Here is a 13,790-nt window from a genome sequence, read left to right as displayed (position 1 = left end):
GAAATGATTTAAAACTAACCAGCACAGCTGGCCGGGACAGATGGAACAGAGTTATAAAATTGAGACACCATCCCACGTGGCTCCAACGGTCTTAAGAGGATATCGCAGTAGAATTTCATCTCCGGTAGGACCTTTTCTGGAATCCAGATGGCACTGGGGAGGAAACCTTTTCACTTACCTGCTTACGCGATATAGTGCTATTTCCAAACAAAAAGAAAAAGCTTGTCTTTTTGTTCCGGTTATCAGCGGATGGCTTGACCCTGAAAGCCCCCCACTTAACTCACCCCTCCCATCACCCCGCCCTGCAAGCTGCGAGAATGGCTTTTTTTCTCTTCTGCAATTTAGAAGGAGGATAGCAGTGAGGGTTGTGGGCCTCCAAGCCCATTACGAAGGAAGCCCTTTGTCCCACTCTTACCAGATTAGGAAGAAAAAAATGCGGTTAGAGAACGCCTCATTTCGCTGCCCGGTTTTACTCCCTAAAAATATCTGGCCCAGTTTTTCGGGTATTCCGTGTTCCGAGATTTTTCGCACGATTCGATTTCCAAATAGCATGTAGATTGTTGATATCGTCAGTACAAAAGCGAAATATGCCGTACATTTCTTTCGTGGTGTTGTGTCATAAATTAAAATGTTGAGAAAAATATCTGCCACAAGTCGGAATGGCGTTGCGTCCTAATAGCGGCCCCTCAAACCCTACTTTTCATTCCAGTGAAGCAGCACTTTGAAAAATAAAGCTACTCACTCTAAAAAGTGTCTGATCTCCTTGTGAGAAAAAAAAAGAAACGAAATTAACCATTTTGCGTTGCAAGCAACAGCCATTAGAGTCCCAGCATCTTGTTTTTTAACTGAGCACCGGATTTTGTTTTATTTCAACGGTCACCCTGATTTCTAAATAGGTGAGCAATTTCTAAATTGCACGGAAGCAGAACTATATGTTGTATTGCCGAAATGCCAAACAAACAATTACCACAAGTTTAGATAGTGTTGCGTCTTATATACATACTGATCAAAGCGTAATTCTATTGTCAGAAAGCTGTGTTAAAAAAAAAAGAAAAAAGGTTCTAACTAACTTTTATAATTACGTGTTCAGATTAATCACTTCACAGAACTGAATTGCCACTTAGGCCCTAGCATATTTTACCGAGCGCCGCATTTGTTGTTGTTTTGTTTTGTTCGCCCGGACGAGATGCCGCCTCCGCAAATCACTCGAAGAAGTAAGCGCTGTGGCACCAAGTATCAGCGTCGAGGGGCACTGGACGCTTTTTGGGTCATGTGATTGTCTTTCGTACAAAATCACAAGAACTTTTTTTTTTCAAAGTGAGCCAACTCTATGTCAAGCGAAACTGAGATAAAGTGGAATGTTTATGTATCAGCAAAGCTATGAGCCATGTACCGCGGTCACCACCACAGTGTTTTTTTTTTTTTTTTTTACATAATATGACCAATTCCAGTTTAAAAACATGAGGTTGATGCACCGACACTTATAGTCCAAATTTCAGCTAAAATTAGCTGAGTTTCGGTTTCTGGCTTGTTTTGGGCCGGGTCCCTCTTTGCGCTTGGGATAACGCTAATTAAACTTGAGGAAAATAACGAGAAAGGACGGTTGCTCATCCTTTCTCGTTTTCTTCCATCCTATGCCAACCCGCTCGTTCTGTCCGATGGATAACGCTACCGTAATATCCCGAGTCATCGCCCACCCCCCAACCGCCTGAAATTCGTTAAAAAAGTGGGGTGGGCCATGTCTCGGTGGGTGAGCACAAACACTTGAAAAAAAACGGAAAAAACCGCCTATTTTTCTCTGCGTATCTAGCGCTGATGCACAAGAGATACATCAAACTCAAAACTCGATTTAGTTTGATTGTTTTCTAGAAAAAAAATGCTCACGAAAGAATATTTTACGATAGCGAAGTCCGTTGCTCGCATACGCGCTAGAAACACCGCCGATCTGCATATAGCACGAACGTTTGTTCCGTGAAAGAATGTCACCATTATGTTCTCCTAGTTAGTAAAAAAAAAAGAAAGAAAAGTCTACAAGAAAATAGAAAAACCGACCAGGCGCAACGAGTGAGCGAGCGGACCAAAGAAGCGACCAAGAGCAATGCTGGGAAAGCTGGAAAGCCGGCGGTCGCGTTGGCAAATACTTTGGCGTGGGGCCAAGTCGGGCGCCTTGTCAATTGCAAGCTCTTGCGCAACCTTCTTGTTTGATGCGTACATACATGCGTCCGTGCACGGCGGGCTATCAATGCACGGTTGGGACGCTCTGCAAACGTCTGTGTAGGACGTTCCAGCAAAGCTTTATTTACGCTTTGGCTTTTGCCTAAAATATTGCACAACAGCGGTCGCGACGGGCGGGAAGAAGGAGCGGGTTCGCGGTGACCTTACTTCGGGGGAGACAGACTTTGACCTAACACTCCGCGGTTACGTTAACAAACTCTTATTTTGTTATCTCCATCGTTTTCTTTTCGCACGGATACACGACCACTTTGGGGTCGCTCACGGAGGAAATGCGTAAACAAAAAAAAATGTCTTTCCCTCCTTCGTTTTGCTTTGTCACGGACGTCCTCCAACTGTAAGGTCCGCGGCCGCGTCATTCGGGTAGGATGAGTGTTCAAGGATCGCAGAGTCCGCGCTGGGGTATTTGAAGGGGTGGGCGATGACTCGGTGTTTTTTTCGGAAATCGACATTGGCTCAAAAAATGGGGTGGGCGATGGCTCGGGGATGGGCGATGACTCGGGATATTACGGTACTCTCAAAGTTAATTGAACCGGGCCCACTGGCTTGTGGCTGGAGTAGGCATCGTTGTATTGCATTCCGAGGAGTCTGGACCCTCTTTGTGTTTTGCCGGTTTGTCTTTAGGGAGAAAAAAGAAAGGGGGGGGGGGCGCTCCAAATCTGCGCTTGAGTTGTCGTTGAGCAAAGTAATAATAAAAAAAAATAACGATAAAGTAAAAAAAAAAAAAACAGGAACTGCGTAGGGTCTCATAACATTTCATCAAACGTCGTTGCATCGAAAAAGTTGTTGTCCCGTACCAAAACTTTCAATTGCACCAATTGGCCGGTATTTTTAAACAAAAAATCCTAATAGCGGAAAAAACAAAACAAAAAAAATGCATGCTAAACAAAAAAAAAATATTCGGGGCTGGTGGAGGGGGGAGATGGTGGAAACCCCGAATCCATCCGCTTGGTAACAACTCCAGGCGTGTCCTCCGTCGTGCCATCTAACCGTCTGTCGTACGAGCGGTCAATAAGAAATGACTTCATTGTTTGCAAGATTCCAAATTTTTTAAGAAAGTATCAATTTTCAAACTTAATTGGCGGAAACTTATGGCACATTCAGTGAAATGGCATTCGGTGAAATGTCCAATCCCAGGTGCGGTTGACCTTCTAGTGTGCAACAGAACCTCAGACGCCTCGCTTTGTGAAAATATGATGACTGAAAACCGGCATCATCTTTCAGGCACGTTCAATCTTTTTGCAGTTGCGATATAAAAAAAAAAAGGCGCAGGTTGATGGCAAAGTCACGAATCTCGGAAAAATGCCAATAGAAGCAAATCTCACCGCAAAATTGACCGACGCAGAGAAAAGCTCACCGGTCTCTTGATGAATGCGGTGGAAACTCACCTACGATTTTCGGTTTCGGAAATGGTATTCTTTTGGTATATAGATAATAACAACAATCTTTTCTGTTTTTTTTTTGTTTTTTTTTATTAGCTTATGATTTTTGGTTAGGTTGGTTCCTGACACAATTTGGGGGCTCTCTGTGATCGTCGGGTAAAATGACGAGGCCACTTTGTCATTGCATAACTGTGGACTTCTTCATTCCTATTGGTGTCTTTAATATGCTAACTTTTGTATATATCTTCGTTTGTGTTCTCTACAGGACCCCTGGAGGAGACCCGCAAATACTAAATTTAAAAGGTTGATCGTATAATTCTTGGGTGGGTTTATCTCAGCATCTGTCAGTTTTCAATGAACTTTTCTCCGGTGAGCTTCTCGGTGCTGCGCTCTTCTCCGGCGGAGAAAAGCTCACCATTTGTCACGAATGACAAGTGATGAGGCTGTGAATAACTGGAGAAACTAAACATTTAATGGGGCGAACAAAATAGAAGATTAGCGTCGCAGGCGTCGATGTTGGCGAAACAGCAGGATCAGGACTGACACCGGCTCTCCACGTGGAGCTGTTTATGTACAAGCGTGGGCTTCTAGAACGATTGGTGTGGAAGGTTCGGCACGTAGAACATTCTAACCTTGAATAAGCAGCAGGATTCTCATATTTACCATAACGCAACATTACAGAAACAATAAAAGTTATATCCGCGGCCAGGCATCGAAGCTCAGCTATTCGCATGGAAGGCAGGCACGGTAACCGTTAGGCCACGGGCGCGCTGTCTACCTGGCCAGCTGCGCAAGCGGCAATATTATGTTCCGTTTTCCTTTTGCCTTCTAGTAAACAATGACCTCTTTCGATGAAGTGGCCTAAGACGGACTTGATACTTTTTGGGATGTCAGGAGTTGTCGGGTGCCGATACAGAGCTCACATTGTTGCTCCTGGTAGTAATCAACTTTGAGGCAATGTCCTAGTCTCCATGTCAAAGTAAACAAAAAGAAAAAAAAAAAGACATTTTCCACTTTTTGAGTTTGCATTCTGCAAAAGTGGATTCATCTTCCAATTCCCCATTTTTCTTAGAAAGTAAGCTGTACTTTTGGGGTTGAACAAGAACACTTGGTTTTACAAATACGCGAACACGCAAAAAGCGCAGCATGAGCGGTGAGCAAAGTGCCGACGTGAGTTTTAAATATAAACACCACAGTGCGAACAATGCCGAGAATATTAAAATTTAAATATTGAATAAAATATTTCGTAAATGAGCTTTTCTTCGCATTTGTCGGTTTTGCGGTGAGCATTTTACCAACGACCTTTTCTCCGCCGCCCGTTCTCCGGTGAGATTTTCTCCACCGCCCAACAGTAACAGCCGGCCAAGAGCTCATCACAGCCATGACAGTGCAATCGACGTACACCACATTAAAGTGTGTGCAGGTTCTTGTCTGAAACATTCACCTCTATTTCATGAAATACTGGATGAAGAGTCTTGGTTGTAGTCGAGCAAAGAATGTTCAGCGAAAGACTTTCACAACTTCCAAATAGCTACATGGGACGCCTACTACCAAAAAGCTTTTTCTCTTTTTAGCTCCAGTGAAGAAATTTTCGCAATGTTTGATCTTTTACGGTAGAAACCAACCTCCAAAGCTTTATATGGAAAGCGAATGTCGAAATTAAAACAAAATCGACGAATGAATGTATGTTTTTTCCGCATTTAATATAAGTAAATATTTTAAATGCCTCTCTGCAGAATATTTGAAATCGCCAGATCAAATCACCTCTCCTACTTCGAACAGAAAGAAGTGGTAAGACAGTATCAATCCATTGACGCTTCGGTAGCTTTTGTTAACCTGCAGTTGCTAACTTCAGCCTTTACGTAAGAACTGCTTGAAGCGCGAAATCTTTCACCCCCATTTTCGTGACTGAAAACGCTAACGAAGAGCCAAACATCCTCCCAACGTCGCGCTCGGTCGATTGACGACTTATGACTGGGGTTCCGTGTTTTCGGATAAATCTGGAAAAATCCGAGAAACACTCGCCGGTAAATTTTCTGTGAATTCGGATTTATCCGAAAAACTCTGAATTTAGAGGTCACAGCGACAAAATAAACGGCAAAAAAGACGGAGTTTTACAATTAAACCTTATAAGTGCACACGGTCAGTGGTCCTTAGGAGATTTCACTTCAGTTTCCTTTGAAATCTGGAAGTACTGAAAAGAGGGTTTAGCGTTTTAGCACATCGAGGTTCCTTCAAGACAACGGGTCATGGTACCAGGACCTTATTTATTTTTAATTCGAATTCTTTAAATTTTACACAGTAAATAAACTCAGAATTTCAAAGAATTTTCAATCTAACAAATATGAACTTCGATAAATCCCGAATCCCCAGCGAAAAATAACTCCGAAAAACACCATCCGAATTTCACGAAAAATAAACACCGAAAACTCGGAATCCTCCACCCATGCTAACCGCAAAATATCTTTGTTACTGAACAAAAAAAAAAAAAAAAAAAGAAGAAACCTTTTACTTGCATTTGTGCAACCCCAGTACACCAACAAAGAACGGAACATCCTTGCAAACGACGCGCTCGGGTGATGTGACTAATTACACCCCCGCTACACGCAAACCAATCAAACAAACAAAAAAAAAAAGAAAAGAAAAACCTTGCTTTTTCTGAGATTTTTTCTCTCAAAATCCCGACTGCGAACGGACCGACCTTGAAGATGCAAGTAGTCCGGTGCGCAATGACACATTGCGCAATTTCAAGAGGTAGTATTCGCGACACGCTCATAGATGGTGCCAGCTCACAGCTGGATTTCTGGCATTTTGATGGGCCACAAACTTAGTTAAATTTTACCACAATGAGAATCTCTCGGAAAAATACCTTGTAAGAGCTATATTAAAAAAGTCTTGGTCTTCAATACTGTGGTGCCTGGATTTTTATCTAGGCCCTGGTTTATTTTTAAATGTTCGGGAAGAACGGAATGAAAAAAGGGCTTTTTCCCAGCAGCTTGAAGCTCCCGTAAAAAATTTTAAACTTGAAGATTGGGTAATGTAGCACGAGAATATTACTCAGTTTTTTATTATCTTTGTAATAAAACCATTCCCAAGCCAATCTGTTTGGTGGTTTCTGAGAGTAAAATACTAAAAAGTTGCCATTGGAATTGCATAGGACTTGGGAGCTCCCAGTGGGTCTGGTTTTTTGGTAACGCCTACAGGGTTTGACCAGAGGGTAACTGCAAACCCCTCGCCGAGAGGAAAAGGTGAGGGGTGCTTGTTTTTTTATTTTTTGCTCGATCCCCTATAGGTCCTCCCGGTGATGTGCCATACTGCCTGCAAGTTACGAAAATTCTGAGGGGGCGCAAATTGGCTTAAAACGGCGAAGGAAAAAAAAAATTGTCCTTTAGGTTTTTGCCTTGGTGGCACAAGCTGCTAACAGCTATAAAGCTATAAAAGATACAGCCACTACCGTATTTACTTGAATCTAGCATGACCACAATCGTAACGCGAGATGCAACCTTTTATTATGGCCCGCGAAAAAAAAAAAAAAAAAAAAGCCACGATTGTACTGCGAGGTTGATGGAGGAATGAAAAATTACTGTATTTTCCGGGCTATAGTCCACGGGCTATACATGTTTAAAAGTATAAATTTCTGGCTGTGTGGTCTATCTATGCGTGCGGGCTAAGTATACAGGAATTTTGTTTTTCAAGATCGTTAGAAGTCAACCAGACGTGACGGAATTTGTGAATGAAAGAGTATGTTAATGGTGATTTATGTATAATACAAGCTCCTGTGTGAGCTAGGTGGGCAGACATCTGTCAAAGTGTGCCGTGTATGAGATTTTCCTGTCGACCAAGTACCAGGTGCGGATTATGCATGGTATGCGGACTTTACACTCGGTGTGGAGTATAGCCTGGAAAATACTGTACCTTTATTTTTAAAAAATGGTGGCTAACACTGGCTAGTTTGGGGGGAATGATTTCCCCGTCACTGCCGTTGTCAAAGGTGGAGTTCTTTTCCCTGTCTTCTTCTCAGATGATGCCTTCCTTTGCTTCGTTGAGGTCGTTCAAAATCAAACACTTTATAAATGCACGAACAACCATGTCATATGGGAGGCTGTAGCACACAGCAGACACCCATTCAGTGATTTTCAACGCACACTGTGGCTCGATTCTTCTCCAAGGCGTCGAGGCCCGATCCTCGTTGGTGACAAACTCCGGAAATTTGTTTCCCAAATCCCAGTGAAGGCCACAACGAGGTCCACAAAAGGCTTTTCTGTCTGGTTCGCATTTGAAAAACACTTCCCACTGGCACCCCTATTTGCAAATTGTGGATTCATTGACGTCAAGCCGCCAAGCAGCAGCATAGTTTCCCAGCTCTTCAATCATCAAAATTGCCTCGTTTTCGGATATGGCATCGTACTGCACACATCGTGCTGCTGTTGGTTTGGTGCAAAAATGTCCGACGGCACAGAAGCACGAAACTTCTGACTACGTGGAAGCGCAAAAGGCAAACCATGTTGTCGGACAAATCCACCACTATGACTAGAAGAAAGAATGGCAGGTTTTACGATGTTTTGATAAATTTGGATCTGGATTCGATGGATTTTATTTAAAGTAGCCATGTAGGTACATGTTGCCAGCATAACATTGAAAAACCGCCCCAACTCCGAAAATCACAGTTATTTCAAAATGGTGTCACCTTTGAGGCCAATTTTGCGGTCACTCGATTATAACGCCAGGTTTATCCATCCGTTGTTTTAAAAAGTCGAACCACCTAAAGTGAGGCTCACAAATGCGCCTTAGTGTAACCCGGGTTTGAAGGAAATCTGGGTTCTTGTAGGTTCCTAATTAAAAAGGCCTTTAAGGAAAAATGCAAATCGAAAAACAATTTTTTTTTCGAAAAAAAGCAAATTTGCTTTTTTTAGTGTTCTATTATCTTTCAACCCTCCTCTTTTGTGTATAAAAAGATCAACACCGGATATCATTGCGAAATTAGTCAGATATGAGTTTGAAGCCCTTCTCGCGATGGAAAACAGCGCAAGTCTGAGCCATTTTCGAGTGCATGATTGTTTGGATCGCAGCGTCGCCCGCCATCGCGTTTATTTCGGCGCATAAGCCTAGCCGTCTTCACTCCGAAACTGTCGTCAATAGTTTCGTATTCTGTATGCAAATACTAAAAAATAAATGTTTTTTTCCTGCTGCAAACGCACGTCGCCACTGGACTTTTAAATCACGTGATGCGATTTTGGCCCCGCCATTGGCCGAGAGCAACGTGCTGCGCGGTGAAGCTTGCTTGCTGTTTTAGCGTCGCACTGCTCCTGAAACTAGAACTAATGACTTGTTTGATCATTTTGCTTTCTTCGCGATGGACGTCGACCGAAAACGCAACTTTCGAGCTCGGAAGTTTCGGACGACACACACGTTTAAAGGAAGTCGCTAAAAGGGCAAGCGAAAAGCTTCAAAAAAGAAAAGTTAATCCGTGGCAGCTAACCCTAACCTCGGTCGAGGTGACCCTTCCGAGTCCAATCGATCGAGTTTCATCAGCAGCGCTGACCAGTTTGTTAGTGCATTGGAAGAGAAGATCAGGATGTTTGAAAATGGAGAGAGTGCTGCAGGTGCATGTACAAGTACTGCGATCGGAGAGATTGGCGCGATGAAAACTCTCGTCAGTGGCGCAGCATGCTCGACTTGCGGAAAGTGCAAATTCGCCATCCAGGAATTGGCCGCTACGCAAAAGGGACTGGCATCTTTTCTGGAGCTGGAACTATATTACCACCAAGTTTCGTCTGGTTTGAGTGAGAATTTAGGTATGTCACATAAAACTAAACTTTCATTTGCGTTTTTCTCAAATTGGTATTTTTGCCTGTTTTTGGAGTTTTTGCGCACAATTTTCATCGTTTGCGGTTACTGTATTGCAACCAAATTTAGCACAGGTGTTCCTGATGATCTATAGAGAGTGCAAGTCTTGCTAGCTATGCGATTGACACCACTGAATTTTTATAAGAATTATAAAACTAAAAGTGAAACATAAAAATTCATGGCTCAATAGTTCACAGTTTTTATTTTCTCTCGAGACATAGATATATCTTTTCAGGTGGATTTGCACACTCTAATGTTCACAAAGAAGCCACCAGGCTATTTTAGGATGCTCTCTTATAAGTAAATTTGAGAGAAAAAGGGTGCTCAAAACAGGCATTTTATATGAAAAAAACAGTTAGGGTGCAGGCGAGCTGGTGTAAGTTTACCATTTTTAGACCACCTGAGACTGGGTGGAAGAAACACGACGTCGTCTCAGACGAAATTCAGACGTCGTCGTGTTTCTTCCACCCAGTCTCAGGCGGTCTAAAAATGGCATTTTATATGCCTTCATATGGCACAGATATTTCACCAAGGCATGTCTCAGAAAACTGACTACATGTATGACAAGAGGAGCTCAATATGTACTAACTGTGGAAATTTCAACCTCCTAGCATCAAAATTAAAAAAAATATATATATATATATTCTCGAGGCGCATGTTTTCTTAAATACTTTGAACATCTAATCGTCACTTTCAAGGTCTTGAAAACCCCAAAGTTACAAGAAGCTCTTCCAAAACTTCAAACTCGAATATTCTCAATGCTCTAACACGCTTCAAGCTGCAACGCTCCGACCTAGGACAACTGAAATCATCACTCTTTCGCTGGACTGAAGCAAAATAGTATGGAGCCATGGCTGACCTAGCTAACATCAATAACATGCTGTAAAAGCTTCATTCTCACTCACTGTCTTGCCTATGCACATTGAGCCGTTTCGGGGAAACCATAAAAATTAAAATATCTCGCATTCCGAGTCAAAATAGTGCGGCGACAGCAGTGCCTCCTGGAGGGGGAAACACTACCTATGGCTATGTAGTTATGGTGCTCTACAAAAGATGGCGCGTGGCAAAAAAAAATGGTGTCGCACCTCGAAAAAAAGAAAAAAATCTTATAAAAGTTGAATTGTTTTATAAATCACACCAAGAAAAGTATTTGAAAAAAACACGACTTATCCACCGGAAAATTGGTAGCCTGTTTTTTTGGATCTCTATGCGATGTACATAGAGAAATAAAACATGTTCTTGCGCACACATGAGGCATGGCAACACACTTAAAAAACTTTGTAAAAGAAACTCTTTTACTCCTTTTAAAATACCGAGTGCAATGAAGAACGGACATAATGTGTGGGACGCTTCTTTCATTTAAAAAAAATAAAAATAGCAAAAATGCTTTTTGAAGGGGCTAACAAACATTCCTTAAATTTTTCATAGATATGAAAAATTCTATATTCTGACCAAACTTAGATAGTTGCATTCTACATATTTGAAATTGTATGCATGCGAATTTGGTTGTGACTGAACAAAATTAAGAACAGAAATTCTCGCGCAATATCGTTAAAGATGCCTCAAAACTCCATAAAAAGGAAAGTGTGTTTTACATGTTACTATAGATGTGTAGCTATACTCTCGCGGTGGGGAAAATATTATTTTGTCAATAAATTTCCGTGAGAAATTGAAGCTACAGAAGACTGCAATGGAGAGGAAAGGGCTAGGCCAACTTTTCAACAGAAATGTGACGGCAGGCGATGTCACAACTTTTAGAACCAGCCAAAGAAAAATGGCTGAAGTTCATGCCGCTCTGGGTTGCCTGGAGGTATTCAAATGCGTGTTTTGACTTATTTCGCAATCATAACTCGCACTGAATATGAAGATGGAAAAATAAGAAAAACACCATAGAACTTAAAATAATATTTATCGCAAAATATTGCTGTTTTTCGACCCGCATCTCCCCGTAAAAACCTACCGAGTGCTATCGCACCTTTGCTGCACCTGACGAAATGTGTAAGCCAGGCAATTATTTCTGCCGCAAAATCGGAGGTCGCCTCTTCCTTCCAGGAGGAACCTGGGAGGCAAGCTGGGTGAAGACGTCCGCGAAAAGCTGCAGGTGGAGGTGGTTGCTGACCTGCTGCCTTTTTCCCAGGACTACTTGTGCTCCGTATTTGGTCACCGCACAGGGTGAGCCTCAACCCACACATTGCTGGGGTCGCCGACAGAATGAGAAGAGCAAGGCCTCCAGGCCTCCACTTCTCATTCTGTCAGCCTCTGGCCTCCAGCCCGTGCTCATCGCCTTCCACTGTGCTCATTGCCTTCCATTGTGCATTCCTGGCCTCCATCACGTGCTCATTGTCTTCCACTGTGCTCATTGCCTTCCACTGTGCATTCATGGCCTCCATCACATGCTCATTGCCTTCCACTGTGCATTTGTGGCCTCGATCACATACTCATTGCCTTCCAGTGTTCATTTGTGGCCTCCATCACATGCTCATTGCCTTCCACTGTGATCATTCCCTTCCACTATGCATTTCTGGTCTCCATCACATGCTCATTCATTGCCTTCCACCGTGCTCATTACCTTCCACCGTGCATTTGTGGCCTCCATCACATGTTCATTGCCTTCCATTGTGCTCATTGCCTTCCACAGTGCATTTCTGGCCTCCATCACATGCTATTTGCCTTCCAGACTTGTTTGAGAGGCTAAGACACGCGCAGTGTGCTCCGCGTCTCATCTTTATGCAAAGAAGCAAGCGAGGCAAGCTGCAAATATTTTTCATTAAATTACAATGCCACACAGTCACATGACCTGCTTTCCGACCGTGACATTATGTAAAGTCATGTGATATGTTCTCGAAACTCTTGGACCATGTGACACCTATGGTGGTCACGTGATCATGCAACCTATAGGATCACATGACGTGACATTGCATACTTAGTCCCCACATTGAGGCGTCAAATGTAATGCTACAAGAGAAGTACATAGCGGCTGTAATGACTCTCCATCTAGCCACTCTGTAAGTGCAGGGGTAGAGCACAGGACTGCAGAGCAAGAGGTCCAAGGTTTGATTCCTGGCAAGGCCAGTGTTTTGTAAAGACATAGATTTAAATCACGTGACTTGGCCTTTTTATCAGGGTTTTGGAGTTGTGCGAGTGTTTGCATTTTTAAATAGTATTTTAGAATAATAGGTTATTTGATATTAGCTTCAAGATGAACTCCGATATCAATACTTTTCTTAGTGTTGATTGCAGCGTGTCAGCTTTGTTGAGTGCGCTTCTCAAGGAGCACCTGTGCATTGCGGGGAAGCAATACCCAAGGATTGAAAAAATTGTTAATCTTGTTGGGTAAAGTTGATTAAATTGTTAATCTTGTTGGGTAAAGTTGATTAAATTGTTAATCTTGTCGGGTAAAGTGATTAAATTGTTAATCTTGTTGGGTAAAGTCGGAGCAGTTTCTTTTATCATTATGATTGATTAAATTGTTAATACCCAAGGAGCTCGTGGGCTCCGTGGGTATTGCTTCCCCACAGTGCATAGATGCTCAGTGAGTAGCGCACTCAATGGGGCTATCCCTCCGCGATTATGCGAGACTGCACTACTTAGAGTGCATGCTCTGAACGAGCTCACATTAAGAGGCTGCTAAGACCGGAAATCTTATGGTGCGAAATGCACGTTGCAAAAGAACTGTGGAAGCTCGCCATCAGCACGCACTCAGCATTCGCGCACACAGCTATAGCTGCCAGTGAATACTTCCTATGTGTTAGGCCGCTATACCTCGACAAAAGAATCATGAATGATGAACCCGTGTTCATCATTAATGAATCTTTTGTGTCAAAATTTAAATTTAAGAAAGAATATTTGCATATAGCGAGCAAATTTATTAATATCTCGATTAGGATAACTGTGACAAATTGGTCATTTCCATGCCAAATATCTATCAATATACTAGCTATATTAAATTAACTGTGCTTAGAAGTGGACAAGTGGAAGATTGGGAACAACCTTCACGAGTTTAGCCAAACTTTCATTTTAGCTGTTTGCGCGATAGTTAAAGGCTTGGAAAAACTATTCAATATTCGATTCGAAAATATTTGACCACAACCACTATACATACGCCTTGAATTCACTTAGAACTCGAAATACACTTTTTTCACGTGACAACATGTTTTCATAACCTTCTATGTCTCTGTGGAGGATCTTTGTGAAGTGAGAGAAAGGGAAAACAAAGATTGCGAGGAATAGCATGGCAGCTTTTGTTTATTTTCTCCGCTGCTTGGGAAAGCGAAGAAACACTCGGAAGAATTGCGTCGTTCAGGATTGTGAAAGTGCAGTCGAATCGGA

General features: G+C 42.4%; 1 protein-coding gene across 1 annotated transcript in view; it reads left to right on the top strand.

The window, feature by feature from the left end:
• Positions 1-13,790, top strand: part of LOC8041562 (DNA polymerase eta) — a 56,256-nt gene that overhangs the window by 31,706 nt on the left and 10,760 nt on the right. The window contains exon 7 of the mRNA XM_029987533.4: positions 11,514-11,633. Within this exon, the coding sequence (XP_029843393.3) occupies positions 11,514-11,633 (120 nt within the window). The remainder of the gene's footprint in view (positions 1-11,513; positions 11,634-13,790) is intronic.

Source organism: Ixodes scapularis, unplaced genomic scaffold (genome assembly GCF_016920785.2).
Source record: "Ixodes scapularis isolate PalLabHiFi unplaced genomic scaffold, ASM1692078v2 PGA_scaffold4__175_contigs__length_147842914, whole genome shotgun sequence".
In the NCBI taxonomy this organism is placed as follows: domain Eukaryota; kingdom Metazoa; phylum Arthropoda; class Arachnida; order Ixodida; family Ixodidae; genus Ixodes; species Ixodes scapularis.
This window is presented reverse-complemented; position numbering and strand designations above follow the sequence as displayed.